Source organism: Arachis stenosperma, chromosome 5 (genome assembly GCF_014773155.1).
Source record: "Arachis stenosperma cultivar V10309 chromosome 5, arast.V10309.gnm1.PFL2, whole genome shotgun sequence".
Classification (NCBI taxonomy): domain Eukaryota; kingdom Viridiplantae; phylum Streptophyta; class Magnoliopsida; order Fabales; family Fabaceae; genus Arachis; species Arachis stenosperma.
This window is the reverse complement of record NC_080381.1, coordinates 22,320,197-22,343,082: the sequence shown is the minus strand read 5'-3', so window position 1 is coordinate 22,343,082 and position 22,886 is coordinate 22,320,197. Positions and strand designations below refer to the sequence as shown.

Here is a 22,886-nt window from a genome sequence, read left to right as displayed (position 1 = left end):
TTTGTTGAAGGAAAAGAAGCTGAGCTCGGGTTTGTGTTTCAACTGTGAAGGCTTCACTTCTCTATAAAAGAGGTGAACAGTCATGGTTTGATTCAAGAAGTAAGATTTGAGAGTGCAAGGCACAGAGTTCTCAGAGCTTCCTAAGCTAGCAGTTCTCATCTCCTTCAATGTTTCTGTTTAATATTTTTCTGTTTAATTTTGTCATGTCTTGAGTCTCATGGAAAAAGGCAAACAGTGAGGTTTGTATGAAAAAGCCATAGAGCGGAAAAAGGCAGAGAGTGCAAAATTAAAAGAAAAAGCCATAGATGTCTTAGAGTTCCTTTGTACATCTGTGTTGTGTTTCATGATTCTGTGGGAATCCCCTTGTAAGTTGGGTTAGCACTTTACAAGTTGTAATCTGGATGATTATAGTGAAATTCCATCATTGTTGTGATGGAGACTGGATGTAGGCTGCACTGCACTTAGCAGCTGAACCAGGATATATCTGGGTGTTATCTTCTCTCTCTTCCTACTTCAATTCTGTTTTTACTATTCAGATGAAAAATAAAAAATGTCTCGTATCAAGTGACGAGACAAAATGAAAATGTCTCGTGGCTAGGGACGAGCTAAAAACAGAAAAGCTTCCTCTAAGTCCAAGCAAGTGTCAGCAAGCAAAAAGGGGTTAAGATTTAACCCCCCTTCTCTTAGCCACTGAAACCATCATGATATATTTTGATTGTTCATTTAATTACTAAATTAGATTTTTATGTTTATGGGCTTATAAATTTCTTTATTTTAACATAATAAGACATTATAAACACCACCTAAACTATTGTTGTCGTAATATATAGTGATTAGAGAAGTGCCAAGGCAATTTTTGGTTTCGTGATGAAACTATGGTATGGACAAGTGAAGTTGAGTGAGTCTTTCTCTTGTTACATCAAAGAATTGGGTAGAAGATTGAGTGAGTCCGTTTAATTCAATTTTCAAACTATGGCGTGGAATCCGTGGACAAGTTAGGTTGAGGGTTTTTTTGTTATTGCATCAAGAAATTAGGTAAAAAGTAGAGTAATTCTCTTTATATTCAATTTCAATCTATTCTTTGGGTTTTATTTTAATTTCAATATTCTTTTTTTATTATATTTCAAAATTTTTTGTTTATTTTTTTATCATTCTGTCTTTCAGACTCTATCTCCAATCTCTGTCTACTAGTCTTTATAAAATTTAGAGAGGAATAAAACTCAGTATTGTATTTATTAGCTAGACCTTTCAATACTTCCAAAAAATAAAAACAAAGAAGATTAAAATTTTTATAATGAATATTAAAACTTTTAAAATATTTATTTTCAAAAATATTCTCATCTAACTTTTCAAATTCCAAGTCTAAACCTACATTTTCTTTTTCTCCCAAATCATGTCTCCCTCTCTTGCAATTTCCATCTCCACTGGCACAAGCAGTACCACGGCTTCCTCTTTTTCCTCCACCTTGAAAACCACCACCAAACGGGTGAGACCTAGCCAAAGAAGACACATCGACGAAGAGATCCTCGCTACCATCATCGGAGCGTGTTCGGTAACCATTGGATCAAATGACAGAGTGGTGAACAAAGGAGTCCTTGCTGCCATCATTGGGAGCTATGAATTTTCTATGCGTCGAACCATTTTATTATGCTAGTGGATTTCTCGAGTCTCTATGGCCATGGCTTCTCAAAACCCAAAATAGGAAAAAATAAAAAAATGGCAGAAATTAAATGTAAAATGGACTAAACGGTGGAGAAGAAAGCACAATAAAACCTTGGTCCCTGATGCGGTGGTGAGTTCTGCAGCAAAATGCGTAAGCCATGAGCACGAAGAAATTTCTAAAGAAAGTGTTGTTAGAGAATAAAAAGTGGTAGTAGGTCTGCGCATCAAAGAGGACAAGGAGAGGGAGGGGTTGTGCTGATGGGTTGTGGTGTTGTAAATGAGGCAGTGTTATAGATGAGTTAAATTTTAAAGTGGTCTTTAAAAGTTTACTTGAGTCTTAAGGTAGTCTCTGAAATTAATAATTACTCATATTTATTCTATGTTAAATAAATTTAACATTAGAAAATAAAAGGCAGAGAAAAAATAAACTTGGAAGCAAATGTTGTATTGTTGAGGTTGAGAGGAATTTTGCATCATTATTAGAGGTTCGCTTATTTTTATATAAAAGTAGTTCTCTTACACTTTGAGTATGGATAACTACTATTAATTTTGGGGATCAGTTTGAGATTTAAGTATAAATTTAGGAACCACAACTTAATTCGTCACAGATAAAAAAATTTGAGGAGAAAAAGACAAGAAAGAGAGAAAGGAAAGAAGCAAAAAAGAGTATTTAAATAATTATTTATTTTAGTCTTTGTATTTATATTAAATCAAATAAGATGCTAAGACATAACTCAATTATATATATTTTATACTAAATATAATACAAAAACAAAAAGACTTAATTTAGTCTTTAACTTTTAATTTCTGTTTTTCAATTTTTATCTTTCAATTTCAATCTTTCTTTTAAATGTAGTCTAAAAATACAAGTTAAAATTATAAATTAAAAATTTTTTCATTAAAAATATAAATAATTTAAATTTTTAATATATTTATTTTATATTTATTAAAAATAAAAATTATAAATTTTTTTACTAATAATAAATTTATATTATCATGTCTTCTAAAGATTTATATTAGTTCAACTTTTTTATATAAAATTCATTCTATTCAATTTATTGGAGAGTGAGGAAAGTCAATTTGACATTAATGTTTGCGAAGGAAAAAATCCATCTATATTTCTACTATATTAATAAGGGTTTAACTAATATATGTCTTTAGAATACATAATATATTTATTATTAATAAAAAATTTAAATATTTTTATTTAATAAAAATAAAATAAATATATTAAAATTTAAATTTTTTATATTTTTAATAATTTTTTTAAATTTATAAACTTAATATGTATCCTAAAAACATATAATAAAAAAATTCTATTAATAATGTGTATTTTTGGATTCTTTAATTTACCTATTAAATTAAATATTGTACTATTGATAAATAAAAAGATACTATATATAAAAAAATAATTATTTTATGTGAATATAAAAAATTAATTATTAAATTAATTACTAATTTAAAATATAAATTAAAAATGAGTTAAACAAAATATATATATATATATATATATATATATATATATATATATATATATATATATTTTGGCTGATTGTTTTAATTGTATGTAACATTATTATATAAAACATTAATTATCAAATAATTTATTATTATTATTTATTTGTGTATAAATATATAAATATGTATTTTTATACTTATTTTTAATATTTATTTTATGTTTTAATATGAATTTTAATTTGTATAAATGGTTGATTTGGTAGTTGTATGTTGATAGACACGTGGCTTGTATTGGTGTTACTCTTCTAAATAAAAAAGATATCGTTATGTAATTTTACTTTGTTTGGATTTTTTTAAAAAATAAATAGAAGAATTTAGTTTTGATAAATTGTTAGTTTAAAAATAATTACATGTATATTTAATTATATTACATCATTTTTTTAAAGAATTATTATTTTTTTTACATTAATCGTCTAAATAGACATAAAAAACTAAATGTGATTAAACAATTTATATTGTAAATGTATTAAAATTAAACTTTAAATAGAATCATTAGAAAAAAGTATAAAATTTAAAAATGTTTTGAGAAATTATTATTTTCAAGGTGTATATAAAATAGCTTTCATTAAACAATAATTATTTCTCATCATAAATAGTAATATATTTACCAAATATATATCCTGCAATATAGAGTAGAATATCAAAATTTACAGGTTTAGTTGTATTTGTAAGGATATTAAGATGGTAAGTGATTAAGTTAAACGTTTTCGCTAATATTAATATAAAAGACATGATTAAATATATGTAATTTTTTTAATGGAATTTCATGAAATTTAGTTTCTAGTTTTATTATGATAGTTATCTATAAAGTATATTGTGATTCATCAATTAAAAAATGCATAAGCTAAAAAGGATTCTTTTCATTTGTTTCTTACCAAGGAATCGTATTTTATAGAAGTTAGTAATATAATCTGACTGCTATGCATACAAAATATTTATTTTGATACCAACGGTTTTAAAAAATTATTTAGTTTGGCATTTTTTTAATCTGAATTATTAATTTGCTATTACCAATTTTCCAATTTGGCTTATGAAAATAATTTTTAATTATAGTAAGAAATTTAATAGTTATATATTATTCGTGTGAAAAAATATACTCGTATATTTAATTGCGTATTATAATATTAAAAAAATTAATTGCGTTTTACATTCATTGTATGCATAGACATCCTTTGGTCAAAAGCAAAACTTCCTTAACCTAGCCATTACCTGAAATGGTTTAATTAAATTAATAAATTGCCAAGACTTCTTTTTAAAAGAAAAATTTATTTTATTATTTTCCATTAATAAAAAAAATGATTTCAATATACTAAGCCCATTATAAATAGTGCATCCTGTAAGAATTATTTTATACCACACTCGATTATTAACTCCGTTTAGGGTTTAGTCTCCTTTGCCCCTTCAAAGAAGAGAGAGAGAGAGAGAGAGAGCACACAGTGCTTCTCTGCTTCTCTCATTGCCATTGGCGCCAAGAGTTCCTCTGATACTTCCCATCTTTCTCCCTTTTAGCTTCAGGCCAGGTTTACAATTCCTTCCAATGTCCTTCTTTTGTTAACCGTTTTTCCTTCCTTGATTTCTTCATTCTTACTTCTATAGCCTGAACTCCTTTAATTTAGTCCATTTTCTTGTGCTGCTGGTTGGTTTCACCGTTGTATCTGTGTTTGTCGTTAACATGTCAGAAAACTCATGATAACTGCATGCTGGTTATGTTGTAATAAGGGAGAGGTTTCTCAATCTCTCGTGTTAGAATAGAAAAGCGATCATTTTGCTGAGCTTGCACTGGGAGTGCTGTGGTTTCAAAGATTATTAAAACGCATTGTGGCTTTGTTGTTGTGGTTGGTGGTGGTGTTGGTTTTGACGTGAATGATTGTGTTAGGGTTTTCAAATTCCATTTTTATACCCTTCCTTGAGCCAACATGGATTGTTTTATGTTTATGGTTGTTTCTCAAGGGTAAAGATTTCTTGCATTTGTTACTTGTAATTAATTAATTAATGCAGGCAAAGCGGTTAAAAGGAAGAAGCTAACTAAGCATGGGTGACGAAACATGTCTGAAGAAGAATAAGAAGAAAAGGCTGAACCGGCGCAAGGAAGAAAATAAGGGTACCAATATATCGGATCTACCCAACGCCCTTATCTGTGAGATATTATCCAACCTTCCCACCAAAGAGGCAATTCGGACAAGCGTGCTATCCAAACATTGGAGGCATCAGTGGAAGAACATCTACAAATTTGAGTTGAAAGAAGAATCACATGACAGGAGAGAAAACTTCAAGGACTTCATCAAGAGGTTACTCAGGGGATGTAACAATTCCTTGTCCCTCAAGAAATTCTGCCTCAGCTGCGAGGTGGGTGAGGACGCTGCTCTCATTAATATATGGCTCACGGCCTTCATTAGCAGCGGAATTGAAGAGCTGATTCTTGATTTCGAGAGTGTTACGGAGCAACTGTACTTCCCTGAAGGCGTGTTTAATTCCCCAACGCTCAAAAAGTTTCATCTCAGCATGCCCTTCGCCCTCATCCTTCCTCTCAACTATAACTTCAAGAATCTAAAGGAATTGACTCTCAAACATGTTGTGTTCCAAGATGGGCCCTCAACACAGCAGCTCTTCTCCAGCTGCCGCTCCCTCCAGGACATGACCCTTGTTGACTGCAACTGGATGAATGTTGGAACCGTCTGCATTTGTTCTCCCTCGCTTCAGAGCTTGACAATAAGGGAATGGAATGATGATGATGAAGAACAAGAAGAGGAAGAAGAGGAGAATGGCAGAAATCAGCCTCCTTCTCAATGCCAGATAGTGATAATTGGATCTAAGTTAAAGACATTTTCATACGATGGTGACATGGCAAACCATTATTTCTTTTATTGCACAGGTTCCGTAGTGAACGCAAGTGTTTGTATTCGCGCATGGCAAAGTAGTTTGGAGAATGCGTTTTTCGTGTTCAAAATGCTGAAAGCCTTCCCGAGTGTGGAGAAGCTGTCCATCACCGACGCCGCCATAGAGACACTGTGCCACGCGCCCTGTCTGATCCAGCATCTGCCTCGCTTCAACAAGCTCACGGAGCTTCAAGTCCAGACGGACATGCCAATGAACTTTCCCTGCGCAGCCTTCATCACCATACTGCGCAACTCACCATGCCTTCAAACCCTTGAGTTTGATAATAAGGTAACCAATGATATATATTAATTAATTACTACTTATGTATATTAGCTTGATTGTTGCAACTGAAGTTGTTTATTGTTAGGGGATCTATGCGGCTGAGGAGGGAGACGGTGCAGGTGCATTGAGCATACCAGCATGCTTTGGGTCACATCTGAAGAAGATCACCATACATGGCTTCTCTGGAAATTCGTTGGAGCTGAATGCGATCAAGTATTTGCTGCGAACGATGCCGGTGTTGGAGGAATTCAACATTTACAGCAGTGCCTATGTTGTCAACTCAGTTGGTGGGGTCGACAGGTTGGAGGATTTGTACAACAAGATTATTGCCTTTCCTAGAGCTTCCCAGGATTGTGATGTTTATTTGGAGTAATGAAGAATGCAAAACAATATATCGTAAGATCATATCTTAGAAATAAATAAATCAATTGTAGGGTTTAATTAAATAAAGGGTTTTAATAAAAGGCTATTATTGTTTCTTCTACTTTCAATTATCGTTATTCATTACTACATGATGAGTTTGCCATTGCTGGCACTACACACACATATATCCTTCAATGCTCATGCTAATTTCTCGGGCTTCCTCATGTGCTTGTACAAAAATGAAAAGGATTTCTATTATCTCAAAAAAAAATGTTTAATCTTCTATGCACTCATATAACGAATAAGAATGATACGAGAGATTTTTATAAGGTGGTAACATAGATATTTTAAATTAAAACTTTTTTTATGATTTAGCATTCGTGAAATATGTTTCATTTGGTTTCATCAATGATATAAAAGCGGCTACTTTCACGACATAATCCAAATACTTCCTTTTTCCTTGATGTCTTCTAAATACTTGTATAATTGAATAGTTGAATCATTAATGGAGTTTAACTAAATCTAAATTTGTCTCTGCAATCAATTAATAATGTATAGTCTATATAAATTTGATTTAGCTTTTGCAAATTTTAAACTTATGACTAAAAATGTTCCAAAACACCCCCATAAATTAGTTTTGAGGGTTGAGGTGTTTATTTAAAATTAACTAGCGTTGTTTTCCATAATAATATTACTAAAATATAAATCTTTTGAAATTAAACGGCAAAAAAGATATATAAAATCAAGGGATTACTTTTAGAAAAAAGTTATAGGAAACAAAAGTCCAATACAAGAAAAAACATTGAATATCGTCGAGTTTATGTCGCAGAATAGCGGCGTTTTTACCGGCAATTTAGGTATCAAATTTATTATGTCAAAATATTATTGGCGGATTCTCGTTTCTAACGGTAAATTTATTAGTAATAATTAGAGGAAAAACAGAAAAATAGGCGCAACATTTAGGTCGGGTTTACCAACAAAAAAATCCGGCAGTAAATCCACTTAGTGGAATGCTGCGTTTTGATAATCCGTAATATATTACCGTCAGATTTGACCATCGATAAATTCAACAGTAATTGTGTCCTAAATTCGAACGAACCGCGAAACCCATCTTTTCCCTCATTTGAATTTTTCTCTTTCTCTAACACTCTCGCCTCCCGCTTTCTCTTTACCCCTCTCATCTCTCCGACAGCCTCCTCCTTTCTGGAAGTCCCCTCTGATGTCGGCAACCCCTTCCTTCTTCGACGTTGTTCATCGTTTTCATCATCACTGTTATTGCTACCAGATTCTGGCGCTGCTGATAACGCGCCCTCTTCTTCTCGGCGCTGATGCTCTTCTTTAAATAATGTTTATAAACTTTTTTTCTAAAATAGGAATAAGGTCTAATTTGTTATTATAATTTGGATTCTGATTTGTTATTATAATTGTGTTCTTTATTTTGATTCTGATTAGTTCTGATTTGTTATTATAATTTGGTATTCGTTATTTTGTTTTAATTTGTTCTTATTATAATTAAAACAAGTTTTGAGGTGTTGTTGATTAAGTTATTGGTTTAATGATGAACAAATTAAAATGTCTAAGTAGTTAAGAACTCAACTAATTAGTCAACTGATGATTAAGTTATATTTTGGATATGTAGCGGTTGTTTTTAAGTTTTAATTTATGATTGAGATTGGTTGGATATTTGGGAACCGTAAAAGTAGATATATGTCTAATTTTAAGGGAGGTTATGCCAATTTTTTTTCAAATAATATAAATGTATACATAATTTGTGTTATATTTGATGATTTATGTGATTTAAAGTGTCTATGAATTTTATCTTTATTATTACATTATTTTTAAGACTAGTGTTAATTGATGAGTGAACTACCAATCCAGTCCCTATCCATTTTTCAGAATGACAATGCTTCTCTCACAATAAAAACGATCAATTTCGGTCCCTGTCCTCTATTTCTGTGTCACAACGCGGTCCCTATGGATGTTTCTCCGTCAACTCTGAACGGAAAATGTTGACGTGTCAGGTTCAAAAATGAATAGGTGCCTAATTGTCTCTAAATTCAAATTGATTAGAGATTTATTTGTCTTTGTTCTTTAAACAATATCTTTTTTAAATTTTTTATTAATTTTATTAATATTCTTTTTTTAATAAATTATTGAATATATAGTATAATAAGTATAAACTAATTAATAAATTATTCAAATTTAAAAATATCATTTATTATGAATAATTTTAAATATAATATTTAAATATATATAAATAATAAATATTAAAATTTGGTTAATACATTAATAATATAATAACCCTATGATATACTATTAGTATTATGATCTAGATAATTTTCACAATAAAATAAAAACTAATGAACACATTATTTGATATATAGTCACATTTTTTTTAGTAATAACAAATTTAATTTTTTTATCTCTTTAAACTAAATCAATAGATTAATAATATTATTGATGTTTTGAGTTTGTTGAGTTTATAAATGGTTTTCATAATATATATATTATGTTTTATTTCATTTAGTATTAGTAGGCTATTCATAGTGTATTTTAGTACAAAGATATCAAATAGAATTATTAATTTAGTTTAAAGAGAGAGAAAATTAAATTTGTTATTACTCAAAAAAATTATTATATATATTAAATAATATGTTTATTAGTTTTTATTTTATTGTAAAAATTATGTAGATTATAATACTAATATTATATCATAGGGTTATTATTATTAATGTATTAACCGTATTTTAATATTTATTATTTATTGATGAGCGGATAATTTGTACGCTTTTTGGCATTGTTTTTAGTATGTTTTTAGTATGATCTAGTTAGTTTTTAGTATATTTTTATTAGTTTTTAATTAAAATTCACTTTTCTGGACTTTACTATGAGTTTGTGTGTTTTTCTGTGATTTCAGGTATTTTCTGGCTGAAATTGAGGGACCTGAGCAAAAATCTGATCCAGAGACTGAAAAGGACTGCAGATGCTGTTGGATGCTGACCTCCCTGCACTCGAAGTGGATTTTCTGGAGCTATAGAAGCCCAATTGGCGCGCTCTCAATGGCGTTGGAAAGTAGACATCCTGGACTTTCCAGCAATATATAATAGTCCATACTTTGCCCAAGATTTGATGGCCCAAACCGGTGTTCAAAGTCACCTTCAGATTTCCTAGCGTTAAACGCCGGAACTGGCACCTAAATGGGAGTTAAATGCCCAAACTGGCATAAAAGCTGGCGTTTAACTCCAAGAAGAGTCTCTACACGAAAATGCTTCATTGCTCAGCCCAAGCACACACCAAGTGGGCCCGGAAGTGGATTTTTATGTCATTTACTCATCTCTGTACACCCTAGGCTACTAGTTCTCTATATATAGGACCTTTTACTATTGTATTAGAAATCTTCTGATCTTTGGAATCTTTTGTTCTTTAGATCTTTTGATCACTTTGAGAGGCTGGCCTCACGGCCATGCCTAGACCTTGTTCTTATGTATTTTCAACGGTAGAGTTTCTACACACCATAGATTAAGGTGTGGAGCTCTGCTGTACCTCGAGTATTAATGCAATTACTATTGTTCTTCTATTCAATTCCGCTTGTTCTTTGTCCAAGATATCACTTGTTCTTCAACTTGATGAATGTGATGATCCGTGACACTCATCATCATTCTCACTCATGAACAAAGTGACTGACAACCACTCTTGTTCTACAAGCATACGAGGCTCTAGTGTTTATCTCTTGGATTCCTGATACACGATGCATGGTTGATCGCCTGACAACCGAGTGCTCGCCTGACAAACGAGCCAGCCATTCCGTGAGATCAGAGTCTTCGTGGTATAGGCAAGAACTGATGGCGGCATTCAAGAGAATCCGGAAGGTCTAACCTTGTCTGTGGTATTCTGAGTAGGATTCAATGATTGAATGACTGTGACGTGCTTCAAACTCCTGAAGGCGGGGCGTTAGTGACAGACGCAAAAGAATCACTGGATTCTATTCCGGTCTGATTGAGAACCGACAGATGGATAGCCGTGCCGTGACAGGGTGCGTTGAACATTTCCAATGAGAGGATGGGAGGTAGCCACTGACAACGGTGAAACCCTTGCATAAGCTTGCCATGGAAAGGAGTAAGAAGGATTGGATGAAGACAGTAGGAAAGCAGAGAGACGGAAGGGACAGTATCTTCATACGCTTAACTGAAGCTCTCACCAATGATATACATAAGTATCTCTATCTTTATCTTTATGTTTTATTCATCATCTATACCCATTTGAGTCTGCCTGACTGAGATTTACAAGGTGACCATAGCTTGCTTCATACCAACAATCTCCGTGGGATCGACCCTTACTCACGTAAGGTATTACTTGGACGACCCAGTGCACTTGCTGGTTAGTTGTGCAAAGTTGTGTAGTGATCACAATTTCGCGCACCATTTATATATTTAAAAATTATATTTGAGAATTATTTATTTAGTTTCATCATAAATAATATTTTAAATTTGAATAATTTATTAATTAGTTTATACTTATTATATCATATATTCAATAAAATATTAAAAAAAGAATATTAATATAATAATAAAAAAATAATTTAAAAAAGTTATTATTTAAAGAATAAGGACAAATAAATCACTAACCAATTTGAATTTAGAGACAATTAGGCTACTGTCCATTTTTGAACGTGACACGTCAACATTTTTCGTTCAGAGTTGATGGAGAAACACTCACAGAAACTGCATTGTGTCACAAGAGTAGAGGATAAGGATCGTAGTGGATCATTTTTATTGTGAGGGGTCGCGTTATCATTCTAAAAAATGGATAGGAACCAAATTGAGAGTTCACTCTTAATTGATATGTTCTTTGCAGATATGACGAGAAGTAGGAGTGGCAATGGGACGGGTAGGGACAAATTTTTGCCCTACTTAATTCCGCCCTGCCCTTCTTTCACTCTACTACTACTTGCTCCCACCTCTACCTAAAGGTAGTAGGCTGCTCTATCATAACCCGCCATGCAGGTACCCATCTCACTCCTTTAAAAATTAAATAATATTTTAATTTTTACATATTTAAAATTAAGATAAAAATTTAAAGAATTAATAAAAACTAATGTTTGATCACTAAAAGTTTAACATCAAATAAAAAAATTATATCATAAAATATAAGAGTCTTTAAATTTTCGATCCTTAATCTTTTTATCACTTTCTACATCTTTATTAAAAGTTTAAAAGTCGAAATTGAAACTTAAAAACAAAAAAAGATAATAATTAATCACACTATTTAACATTATGTAAAAAATTAACATAACACAACAATGAATAATCAGTTATTGAAATTTCAATAAAAAATCAATATAGCACAACACAACACAACACATATTTTTCTACCTGTATGCATTCACTGGAGCAAAAAGAAAAAAAAATAAAAACAACATAAAAAGTTTAGTTTTAGATAAATCAAAATCACTTTTCTTTTTTTTAATAATAAGCTTTTAACCAACACTTTACAAAGACTATAAACAAAATTTTTAAATTAATAACTATGCAACAATAAAAATTACATTTCGAATTTTCCTATTATAGTTGACAGGCACGGACCCATTGTCATGAATGGGGCAAGTATGCCCCCATTGACATTTGATAATAATTTTAAACCAATATATATATATATATATATATATATATATATATATATATATATATATATATATATATATATATATATATATATATAATATGCTCCCATTTTAAATTTTAAATGATCCCACTATAAATAAATTAAATCCAATTATTAAAAGTTTAAGCCCATTTTATCTTTTTATGATTTTGACTATTAGTTAACCTAATTAAATTTAGTCTTCTTCTATTTTTAAATCCTAGCCGTCACTCATTTATTCTCTTAAACCCTTTTCTTAGTTTCATATTTTCAATCTTCTTTTTCTATTCCTTGTCTAGTGGTTATCTTTTCTTCATCAAAAGGTAAATTTTAAATTTTCTATTTTGTTTTGTATAGCTCTCTATGACTCTATATATCTTTTAATTTCATTGTTTCTCTTTTTGATATTTTCAATTGCAAATTTTAATTCAAACAATTATAATTTAGGTATTATCTATTTTTTTATTCTCTTCATAAATTTATATATTTTATTTTATTCTCAATTTAGTGATCCTTATTATTTATTTGTTTATCTTTCATTCTATTCTATTATATGTAATTATATTGCATATAAATTTTTAAAGTGAATTGATCAATTTACTAATTTAGAATATATATATTTTTATTTTTAGAAATAGTAATGGAAAAATATTTCAAAAGAAAGCTACCACTAGAATCTGAAGTCACTCTATTAGTCTCTTCTACTAAAAAGAAGTTCTTAGAATTCAATGTGAAAAGTCTGGTAGCTAATCCTGGACAACGACCCAAAATTTCAAATTATGATCCAAATGACAGAGATGAAGTTAGACGAGCTTATTTACAAAAAGGTCCTTGTCAACCAAGAGAACATGATTTTTCACAAATATATTTTGGAACTTCTCTCCGTAGATTTAATGCTGATTGGTTTGATGAATTTGACAATTGGTTGGAATATAGTATTTCAAAAGATGCTGCCTTTTGTCTCTGTTGCTATCTTATGAAACCTGATGGTGCGAGTGGTGATGCTTTTCTAAAAGAGGACTTTTCAAATTGGAAAAAGAAGGAGCGATTACAAACACATGTTGGAAATCATGATAGTGCTCATAATCAAGCTCGAAGAAAATGCGAAGCACTCATGAAGCAAAAGCAACATATTGAAGTTATTTTTCAAAAGCATTCAGACCAAGCTAAAAGAGATTACCGAACTCACTTAACAGCAACAATTGAGTGCATTACGTTCTTATTGCGACAAGGATTGATCTTGAAAGAAAATGCTTGTGCTTTTTATGTTCATTGTTTTGCTCACCAACTTCAATTAGCACTTGTGGTTGTTGCAAAGAAACAGGTCGAAATTGCACTACTTTTTAATTTGCTTGCTAGTTTGTGCAATATTGTTGGAGCTTCTTGTAAACGTAAAGACATGCTTTGTGAAAGTCAAATGCAAAAGACAATTGTTGCATTACAAAATGGAGATGTTTCTAGTGGGCGTGGCTTAAATAAAAAAACAACATTGAAAAGGGCAAGTGATACTCGATGGGGCTCACATTATGGTACAATACTTAGCTTGATTTCTATTTTTTCTTCCGTGGTAGAAGTTTTTGAAGTCATTGAGGAAGATGAAAATAATCCTGAACAAAGAGCTGAAGCATGCCAATTATTGAATCATATTCAATCTTTTGAATTTGTATTCAATTTACATTTAATGAAAATTATATTAGGAGTTACTAATGAGTTGTCTCAAGCTCTACAAAGAAATGATCAAGACATTATAAATGCTATGACATTAGTTAAAGTGTCCAAGCAACAATTGCAAAGTATAAGAGACGATGGTTGGTCCTCTTTGCTCAATGAAGTTTCACTATTTTGTGATAGTCACAATATTCTTGCTCCAAATATGAATGATATATTTGTAACACAAGGAAGATCAAGGCGCAAAATTCAAAAGGTCTCAAACTTGCATCATTTTTAAGTTGAATTATTTTATCAAGTGATTGATAGACAACTTCAAGAGCTTAACAATCGTTTTACAGAGGTAAATACCGAGCTACTTCTTTGTATAGCTTGTTTGAATCCAAGTGACTCGTTTTTTGTATTTAATAAGGAAAAGTTGCTTCGTTTAGCTTAATTTTATCCACATGAATTCTCTTCTACTCAACTTTTGACACTTGATAGTCAACTTAAGAATTTTATATTGGATATGCGTCTTGATGATCAATTCTCAAATATAAATGGAATCAGTGGATTATCTCAAAAGTTAGTTGAGACAAAAAAGCATATTGTTTATCCATTGGTATTTTTTCTGTTGAAATTAGCTTTGATTCTACCTGTGGCAACGGCATCAGTTGAGAGAACATTTTCTGCTATGAATATTATAAAAAGTTGACTTCGTAATCAAATGGGAGATGAGTGGTTGAATTATTGTTTGGTTACATATATAGAAAGAGAGACATTCAATCAAGTTGATAATGAAACAATTATTTAACATTTTCAAAATATAAAAACAAAAAGAGAAGTACCTTCAAGATTTGAAGCGAAAAAAGTTAGCAACTAATGTAATTTTTTATTTTTTTTGTATTCGAATAATTAATGTGCACTTTTATATTTTTAAATTTAAAATAATATATATTTTGGTAGTAATATGTATTATTTTTGTCCTTCCCCAACATAAATTTTTTGGGTCCGTTACTGATAGTTGAAACTGTAGTTTCCTTTACAAATGCAAAGCCATTTTGGCAATACTAATAATAATAGCTACACAACACTTATGACAAATTCATACTAATAAATAATTCTTAGATCATGAACACAACTTTAATAGCATCATAAACTTAGGAACTTTCATAATTAAAAACTCATTCATGAGTATTTCTAAATCTAAATTATTAAACTTGTATCAATACACTAATTTTATAATAATGGCAGGTTTAGTAATTATCAATGTTCTGAAAATCGAACCGGTCATCGAACCGTTTTAACTACTGATTTACTGGTTTTTAGGTTCAACCGGTTCGACCGTGGTTGAACCGAAAAAACCTTTTTATAATGAAATAATAAATAAAACATACATAAACACACTAAAACTATATGATCTTATCAATTTATAAACTCAAAAAAAATTTTAAACTCTCTTAAAATATATGTTTCCAAGCACTTTTGTCATCATCATCTTCAGCTTTACATTCATCACTTTTGGAATGGCTAACAGACAACTTGAGAAACCGGGAAACTAACTAATCTACGTAAGACCGAGGGGATATTCATATTTTATTTATTTATTTATTCATAAATAATAACAAGATAAATGTATAATAATGCCAAAAATCCTCTCCACTGAATGGAACCGGAGGATATGAAAAATAAAATAAAATAAACGTACATAGTGTAATAAAATCCTTGAATAAGTCAAGGTGTATGACTATAATGTATAGCTATGTCCAAATAAACAATGAACAAATATCCCGTCTAAAAAACAAGAAGGCGAAAAACACAAGGCAACACTGCCAAACGCATATACATGCAGAAAAGAAAAATGCTATATTAACAACTATAGACTCGACAACTACATCAATAACTGCATTTAAATGAAGAGATCGTTTGCGTTTAACTGCAGTTAGTAATTTAGTTGTCTACAGTATATACCTACTGATATAGCATTTTTCTAAACAAAAGCATAAAAGTAATTAATAAATCAATCAGCGACTTCAATCGCACTTGGTGGTCTGAAAGATAAAATTCCATTCAAGAAGAAAACCACAGCTGTAAGTAATTGAGAATATTTGTGAGACTCAACACCAAGATATAGAACAAGTATATAGATAGAGTAGTACCAAACAATCCAATTCTCAATTCCATGAATCATAAACAAAAGTGTGTTTAAATATCCATAGAATCAATCAAATTTAGCATTAAAAAGCATCAGAAACCAAATTTTGCAGTTAAGGAATGAAGTAAAAAATATTAGAAATGAGAGTGGCTTGAACCACTATCTTCTTCATAAGAGAAATACACTACCATCATCAACAGCACTCCCAAGACCTCAAACAATAGCATCATCTTCATGATTTCCTTACTCTAAATCAATAACATGGGACATATGCTGTTTGTTAATTTTTTGAAAGCATCAATTTGGTTTAAAATTAAAACACAGCAACAAATAATCACCCTAAACTCTGAAATCAATAAATCTATCAACAAAAATTCAAAAACAGTATACTCATAAATTAAAAAATAGCAGCAGCAGAGTAACAAACCCATTTTAGCAATAATTTTGACAACACAAAATCAATTTCTTTGATTGATTTCACATTCAAAAAATCACTAATCAATTTCAGAACAGACACAACAGAGCAATAACAACACAATCCAATAAAGTTTCGGTGTTCATCATGTTGAATCACAGTTCAGTTTCAGTAATCACTAATCAATAATCACAGTATAGTTTAGCTCCCTCCAATCAGTTGAATTTTGAATCAATTCACAGTTTTACAATACACAGTTCAAAAAAAAAAATAAAACAGGGAGAGTGAGAGACAGCAAAGGCACCTTTAAGGCTTCAAAAGAACATGCAATAGGGAGAGTGAGAGTGAGGCAGTGGGAGACAACGAAGGCACCTTCTCAGTTCGCGACAGCTGCTGTGGTGGCTCGACCCGTGTGAGAGTGAGGCGTTCTCACTTCTCAGTTCTCAAACGGCTCTGCGGTGGCTCGACGATGGTGGCTCGACGGTGGTGGCTCGACCCGTGTGACGGTGTGACAGTGACTGAGTGAGGCGTTGGAACTTGGAAGCAGCTCAGTGAAGCCTGCTCGATGAATGAGAATTGAGAAGCACTGAAGGAGTGAAGGCTGAAGTAGAGAAGGGAAGGCAATTAGGGATCTCAGAATTTTGGACATTTAGGGATTCAGCAACTAAAAACGGCAGCGTTTTGTTGCCATCCAAAAAACCGGTCGGATCACGGTTCGGTTCGACCAACCGGTTACCGGCCGGTTTGCCGGTTCAATTCCGGTTTTTGAATTTTGCGGTTTTGATGATTAACCAATTCGTTTTTTGGTCCGATTCACGGTTCAACTGGTTCGACCGGTCGGTTCGAACCGGTTTTCAAAACATTAGTAATTATGAATTATCAGTTATAAAATTTTACTAGAACTGGTCTAGAGACCTTTTAGTTTGAATCAACCTTAAATATAGAGAAACAAAATAAATTAGCAAAAACCTCACTCTCAAAAGTCTATTAAGTTTCATATCTTTTCTAATTAAAACCACAAGTGCCCAAATCAATCCACCAAAAATCTTATTATCTCTCATAGATATAGATCTTTAATAATCACAACATTTTGTAGGTACTGTGACCAAATGTAAGTCACAAGAGACATACCCAGCCTAACAAGAGTATTGAATATTGGTATAGAAGTGAATTGAAGAACGAATCAAATAATCAATAAAAAACTTCCAAAAAAACATATAAAAAGTATAATTGAGATGAAAAGTAACTCATTTTCCAAAAATATTCAGATTTAAACATTCATATTCAAAAATGTAAAATTTTTTACACAGTCACGGTGTGAGAGAAAGACAAGAGAAACTTACCACTTACCACAAGCAAATAGACAGGGGAGAAAGACGGCGACACAGGAAGCTAGAAGGATTAGAGAAAAGGGACTCGACAGCGACGACGACTCGACGACGGGTTCGGCAGCATAGTGACGGTGACCAGAATTGAGCTTAACTATGAAGAAGAAGTGACTTTGAAGAAAAAGTGACCATGAGGTCTCTGTTAGGGTTGCAGTGATGGGGTCTGAAGGTATAAGTATGAGGCTGTGAGGAAACCCGACCTCACCTTGTCCCGCTCAACCACCCCCCACGGTTGAACCTCGTCCCGCTTTGGGTTGGGTTTAAACCCTCCTCGACTGGGTAGGGGCAGGGCGGGTACTTGCGAGTTCGGGTACTACTACCACTCCTAACAAGAGCTAAAAGTGTCACGGATCGACCTCATCATGGTCGTAGTAGAAGGTGTAAATCATGTTGCTTGTATGCGAAGTTTGTATTCGTAGGTTTTGATGAATGACAAACCAACAAACGACATGAAAGACAAACCAACAAACAACTTGAATGAACAAGCATGTTGAAAGATCAACCAACATTCAACGTTAAGGAATGAAGAGTTGAAAGCAACACAACAACAACAAGAAACTCAAGTCCACAACATTTGAAGACAAGTATAGTGTCTTAGGACTTAGGTAACTTCTTGTTAAGAACCAATTGCTAAATCTCTCAACACACACTCACAAAATGTTTTGATGCACATCTTGCAATTCGATGCTAGCCAAATGGTTTAAAACTTGTTTTCAAAGGTACAAAAGCATAGGAATTGACTCCAACAAGTTTGAGATCAATCCTAAGTATTTTGAAGTGATTTTAAGCCATTCTTTAAGGTTTGCATCGATGCACACTCATCTTGCATCGATGCAAAGCATGCGATGACTTGATTGCATCGATGCAAAGATGTTTGCATCGATGCAACCTAGCTGAAAATTCAAATTTCAGCTTCAAAGACACATTTGCATCGATGCAAAGTGTTATGCATCGATGCAAATGATTCAAAAACATAAAAAACGGCTAGTTTTGACAAAAAGGCTCCATCCCATTAACTCCCCAACGTTTCTAAGGTTTGGGGAGTCTATAAATAGATGGATTGAAGCCTTATTTCATATACTTGAGTATTTGCAAACTATCTTGTTCATATTCTTTCATTCTACACATCTTTTAAGGTGTTATAATACACAATTTGAGAGAGCAATATCAATTGGTTCAATAGTGCTAAACTTGTAATCATACACTCTTCTAGAGAGTACTCATTTCGTCTCAACAATTTTTTGAGAATTGTTTTCTTGTACACTCTGTAAATTGGAGTGTGATCTCCAAGGTTGAGTCAAGAGTTATAAACACTATAGTCGGTGAGGATACCAAAGAGGTATACTAAGTACTCAAGGCAAATCTTAGAGAAGGTATCTCTAAGTGGAGTGGGTTAGTATACGAGTGGTGATTGGTGCACGAAATTGTGATCACTACAACTTCGCACAACTAACCAGCAAGTGCACTGGGTCGTCCAAGTAATACCTTACGTGAGTAAGGGTCGATCCCACGGAGATTGGTGGTATGAAGCAAGCTATGGTCATCTTGTAAATCTCAGTCAGGCAGACTCAAATGTATAATGGTGATGAACGAAAATAACATAGAAGATAAAGATAGTGATACTTATGTATATCATTGGTGTAAGAGCTTCAGACAAGCGTATGAAGATGCCTTCCCTTCCGTCTCTCTGCTTTCCTACTGCCTTCATCCAATCCTTTCTTACTCCTTTCCATGGCAAGCTCGTGTAGGGTTTCACTGTTGTCAGCAGCTACCTCCCATCCGCGCAGTGAAAGCTAATGCACACACTCTGTCACAGTGCTGCCAATCACCGGTTTGGTTCCCTCCCCTACCGGAATAGAATCACTCTTTTGCGTCTGTCACTAACGCCCAGTAGGTTACAGGTTTGAAGCACGTCACAGTCATTCAATCATTGAATCCTACTCAGAACACCACAGACAAGGTTAGACCTTCCGGATTCTCTTGAATGCCGCCATCAGTTCTTGCCTATACCACGAAGATTCCGGTTAAAGAATCCAAGAGATATTCACTAAGCCTCAGATGCTTGTAGAACAAGAATGGTTGTCAGTCACCTTGTTCATGGGTGAGAATGGTGATGGGCGTCAATCATCACCTTCATCATGTTGAAGAACAAGTGATATCTTGGATAAAGAACAAGCGGAATTGAATAGAAGAACAATAGTAATTGCATTAATACTCGAGGTACAGCAGAGCTCCACACCTTAATCTATGGTGTGTAGAAACTCCACCGTTGAAAATACATAAGAACAAAAGTGATCATTGGTTTCGGCCCCAGAGAGGGAACCAGAAGAACCAAGATCTGATCTAAGAACTAGATGTCCGAAGATGAAAATACAATAGTAAAAGGTCCTACTTATAGAAAACTAGTACATAGATGAGTAAATGACATAAAATTCCACTTCCGGGCCCACTTGGTGTGTGCTTGGGCTGAGCAATGAAGCTTTTTTCGTGTAGAGACTCTTCTTGGCGTTTAACTCCAGCTTTTATGCCAGTTTGGGCGTTTAACTCCCAATTAGGTGCCAGTTCCGGCGTTTAACGCTGGGAATTCTGAGGGTGACTTTGAACGCCAGTTTGGGCCATCAAATCTTGGGCAAAGTATGGACTATTATATATTGCTGGAAAGCCCAGGATGTCTACTTTCCAACGCCGTTGAGAGCGCGCCAATTGGGCTTCTTTAGCTCCAGAAAATCCACTTCGAGTGCAGGGAGGTCAGAATCCAACAGCATCTGCAGTCCTTTTTGAGTCTCTGGATCAGATTTTTGCTCAGATCCCTCAATTTCAGCCAGAAAATACCTGAAATCACAGAAAAGCACACAAACTCATAGTAAAGTCCAGAAAAGTGAATTTTAGCTAAAAACTAATAAAAATATACTAAGAACTCAACTAAATATACCAAAAACATACTAAAAACAATGCCAAAAAGTATACAAATTATCCGCTCATCACAACACCAAACTTAAATTGTTGCTTGTCCTCAAGCAACTGAAAATCAAATAAGATAAAAAGAAGAGAATATACTATAGACTCCAAACTATCAATGAAACTTAGCTCCAAATTAGATGAGCGGGACTAGTAGCTTTTTGCCTCCAAACAGTTTTGGCATCTCACTTTATCCTCTGAGGTTCAGAATGATTGGCTTCTTTAGGAACTTAGAATCCAGATAGTGTTATTGATTCTCTTAGTTAAGTATGATGATTCTTGAACACAGCTACTTTATGAGTCTTGGCCGTGGCCCAAAGCACTCTGTCTTCCAGTATTACCACCGGATACATACATGCCACAGACACATAATTGGGTGAACCTTTTCAGATTGTGACTCAGCTTTGCTAAAGTCCCCAATTAGAGGTGTCCAGGGTTCTTAAGCACACTCTTATTGCCTTGGATCACAACTTTATTTCTTTCTTTTTCTTTCTTTTTCTTTTTCTCCCTTTTTTTTCGTTTTTCTCCTTCTCTTTTTTTTTTTTTTGTATTCACTGCTTTTTCTTGCTTCAAGAATCATTTTTATGATTTTTCAGACCCTCAGTAACATTTCTCCTTTTCCATCATTCTTTCAAGAGCCAACAACTTTAACATTCATGAACCACAAATTCAAAAGACATATGCACTGTTCAAGCATACATTCAGAGAACAAAAGTGTTGCCACCACATCAAACTAATTAAGCTAGTTTTAAAGACGAATTTGAAATCCTGTACTTCTTGTTCTTTTGTGATAAAAACAGTTTTCATCTAAGAAAGGTGATGGATTCATATTCATAGCTTTAAGGCATAGACACTAAGACACTAATGATCACAAGACACAAACATGGATAAACATAAGCATGAAAATTTCGAAAAACAGAAAAACAAAGAACAAGGAGATTAAAGAACGGGTCCACCTTAGTGATGGCGGCTTGTTCTTCCTCTTGAAGGTCCTATGGAGTGCTTGAGCTCCTCAATGTTTCTTCCTTGTCTTTGTTGCTCATCTCTCATGATTCTTTGATCTTCTCTAATTTCATGGAGGAGGATGGCATGTTCTTGGTGCTCCACCCTTAGTTGTCCCATATTGGAACTCAACTCTCCTAGGGAGGTGTTAATTTGCTCCCAATAGTCTTGTGGAGGAAGGTGCATCCCTTGAGGTATCTCAGGGATTTTATGATTTTTCAGACCCTCAGTAACATTTCTCCTTTTCCATCATTCTTTCAAGAGCCAACAACTTTAACATTCATGAACCACAAATTCAAAAGACATATGCACTGTTCAAGCATACATTCAGAGAACAAAAGTCTTGCCACCACATCAAACTAATTAAGCTAGTTTTAAAGACGAATTTGAAATCCTGTACTTCTTGTTCTTTTGTGATAAAAACAGTTTTCATCTAAGAAAGGTGATGGATTCATATTCATAGCTTTAAGGCATAGACACTAAGACACTAATGATCACAAGACACAAACATGGATAAACATAAGCATGAAAATTTCGAAAAACAGAAAAACAAAGAACAAGGAGATTAAAGAACGGGTCCACCTTAGTGATGGCGGCTTGTTCTTCCTCTTGAAGGTCCTATGGAGTGCTTGAGCTCCTCAATGTTTCTTCCTTGTCTTTGTTGCTCATCTCTCATGATTCTTTGATCTTCTCTAATTTCATGGAGGAGGATGGCATGTTCTTGGTGCTCCACCCTTAGTTGTCCCATATTGGAACTCAACTCTCCTAGGGAGGTGTTAATTTGCTCCCAATAGTCTTGTGGAGGAAGGTGCATCCCTTGAGGTATCTCAGGGATCTCATGATGAGAGGGGTCTCTTGTTTGCTCCATCTTTTTCTTAGTGATGGGCTTGAGGTCATGCCTTCTCAGTTGAGCCGGCTTTAGATGCCATAAATGGTTATGGAAAAACAAAAAGCAATGCTTTTACCACACCAAACTTAA

At 33.1% G+C, this 22,886-nt stretch overlaps 2 protein-coding genes across 2 annotated transcripts; both read left to right on the top strand.

Annotated features, from left to right (window-relative positions):
* Positions 1–5,211: 5,211 nt before the first annotated feature.
* Positions 5,212–6,712, top strand: LOC130980563 (F-box/LRR-repeat protein At3g59190-like). Its single transcript, XM_057904225.1, has 2 exons — positions 5,212–6,345; positions 6,425–6,712. Exons 1-2 carry the CDS (start codon positions 5,212–5,214, stop codon positions 6,710–6,712), a joined length of 1,422 nt encoding a protein of 473 aa, XP_057760208.1.
* Positions 6,713–12,982: 6,270 nt separating this feature from the next.
* On the top strand, positions 12,983–14,290 carry LOC130980562 (uncharacterized). Its single transcript, XM_057904224.1, has one exon. The coding sequence runs from the start codon at positions 12,983–12,985 to the stop codon at positions 14,288–14,290; it is 1,308 nt and encodes a 435-aa protein (XP_057760207.1).
* The last annotated feature ends 8,596 nt before the right edge of the window (positions 14,291–22,886 follow it).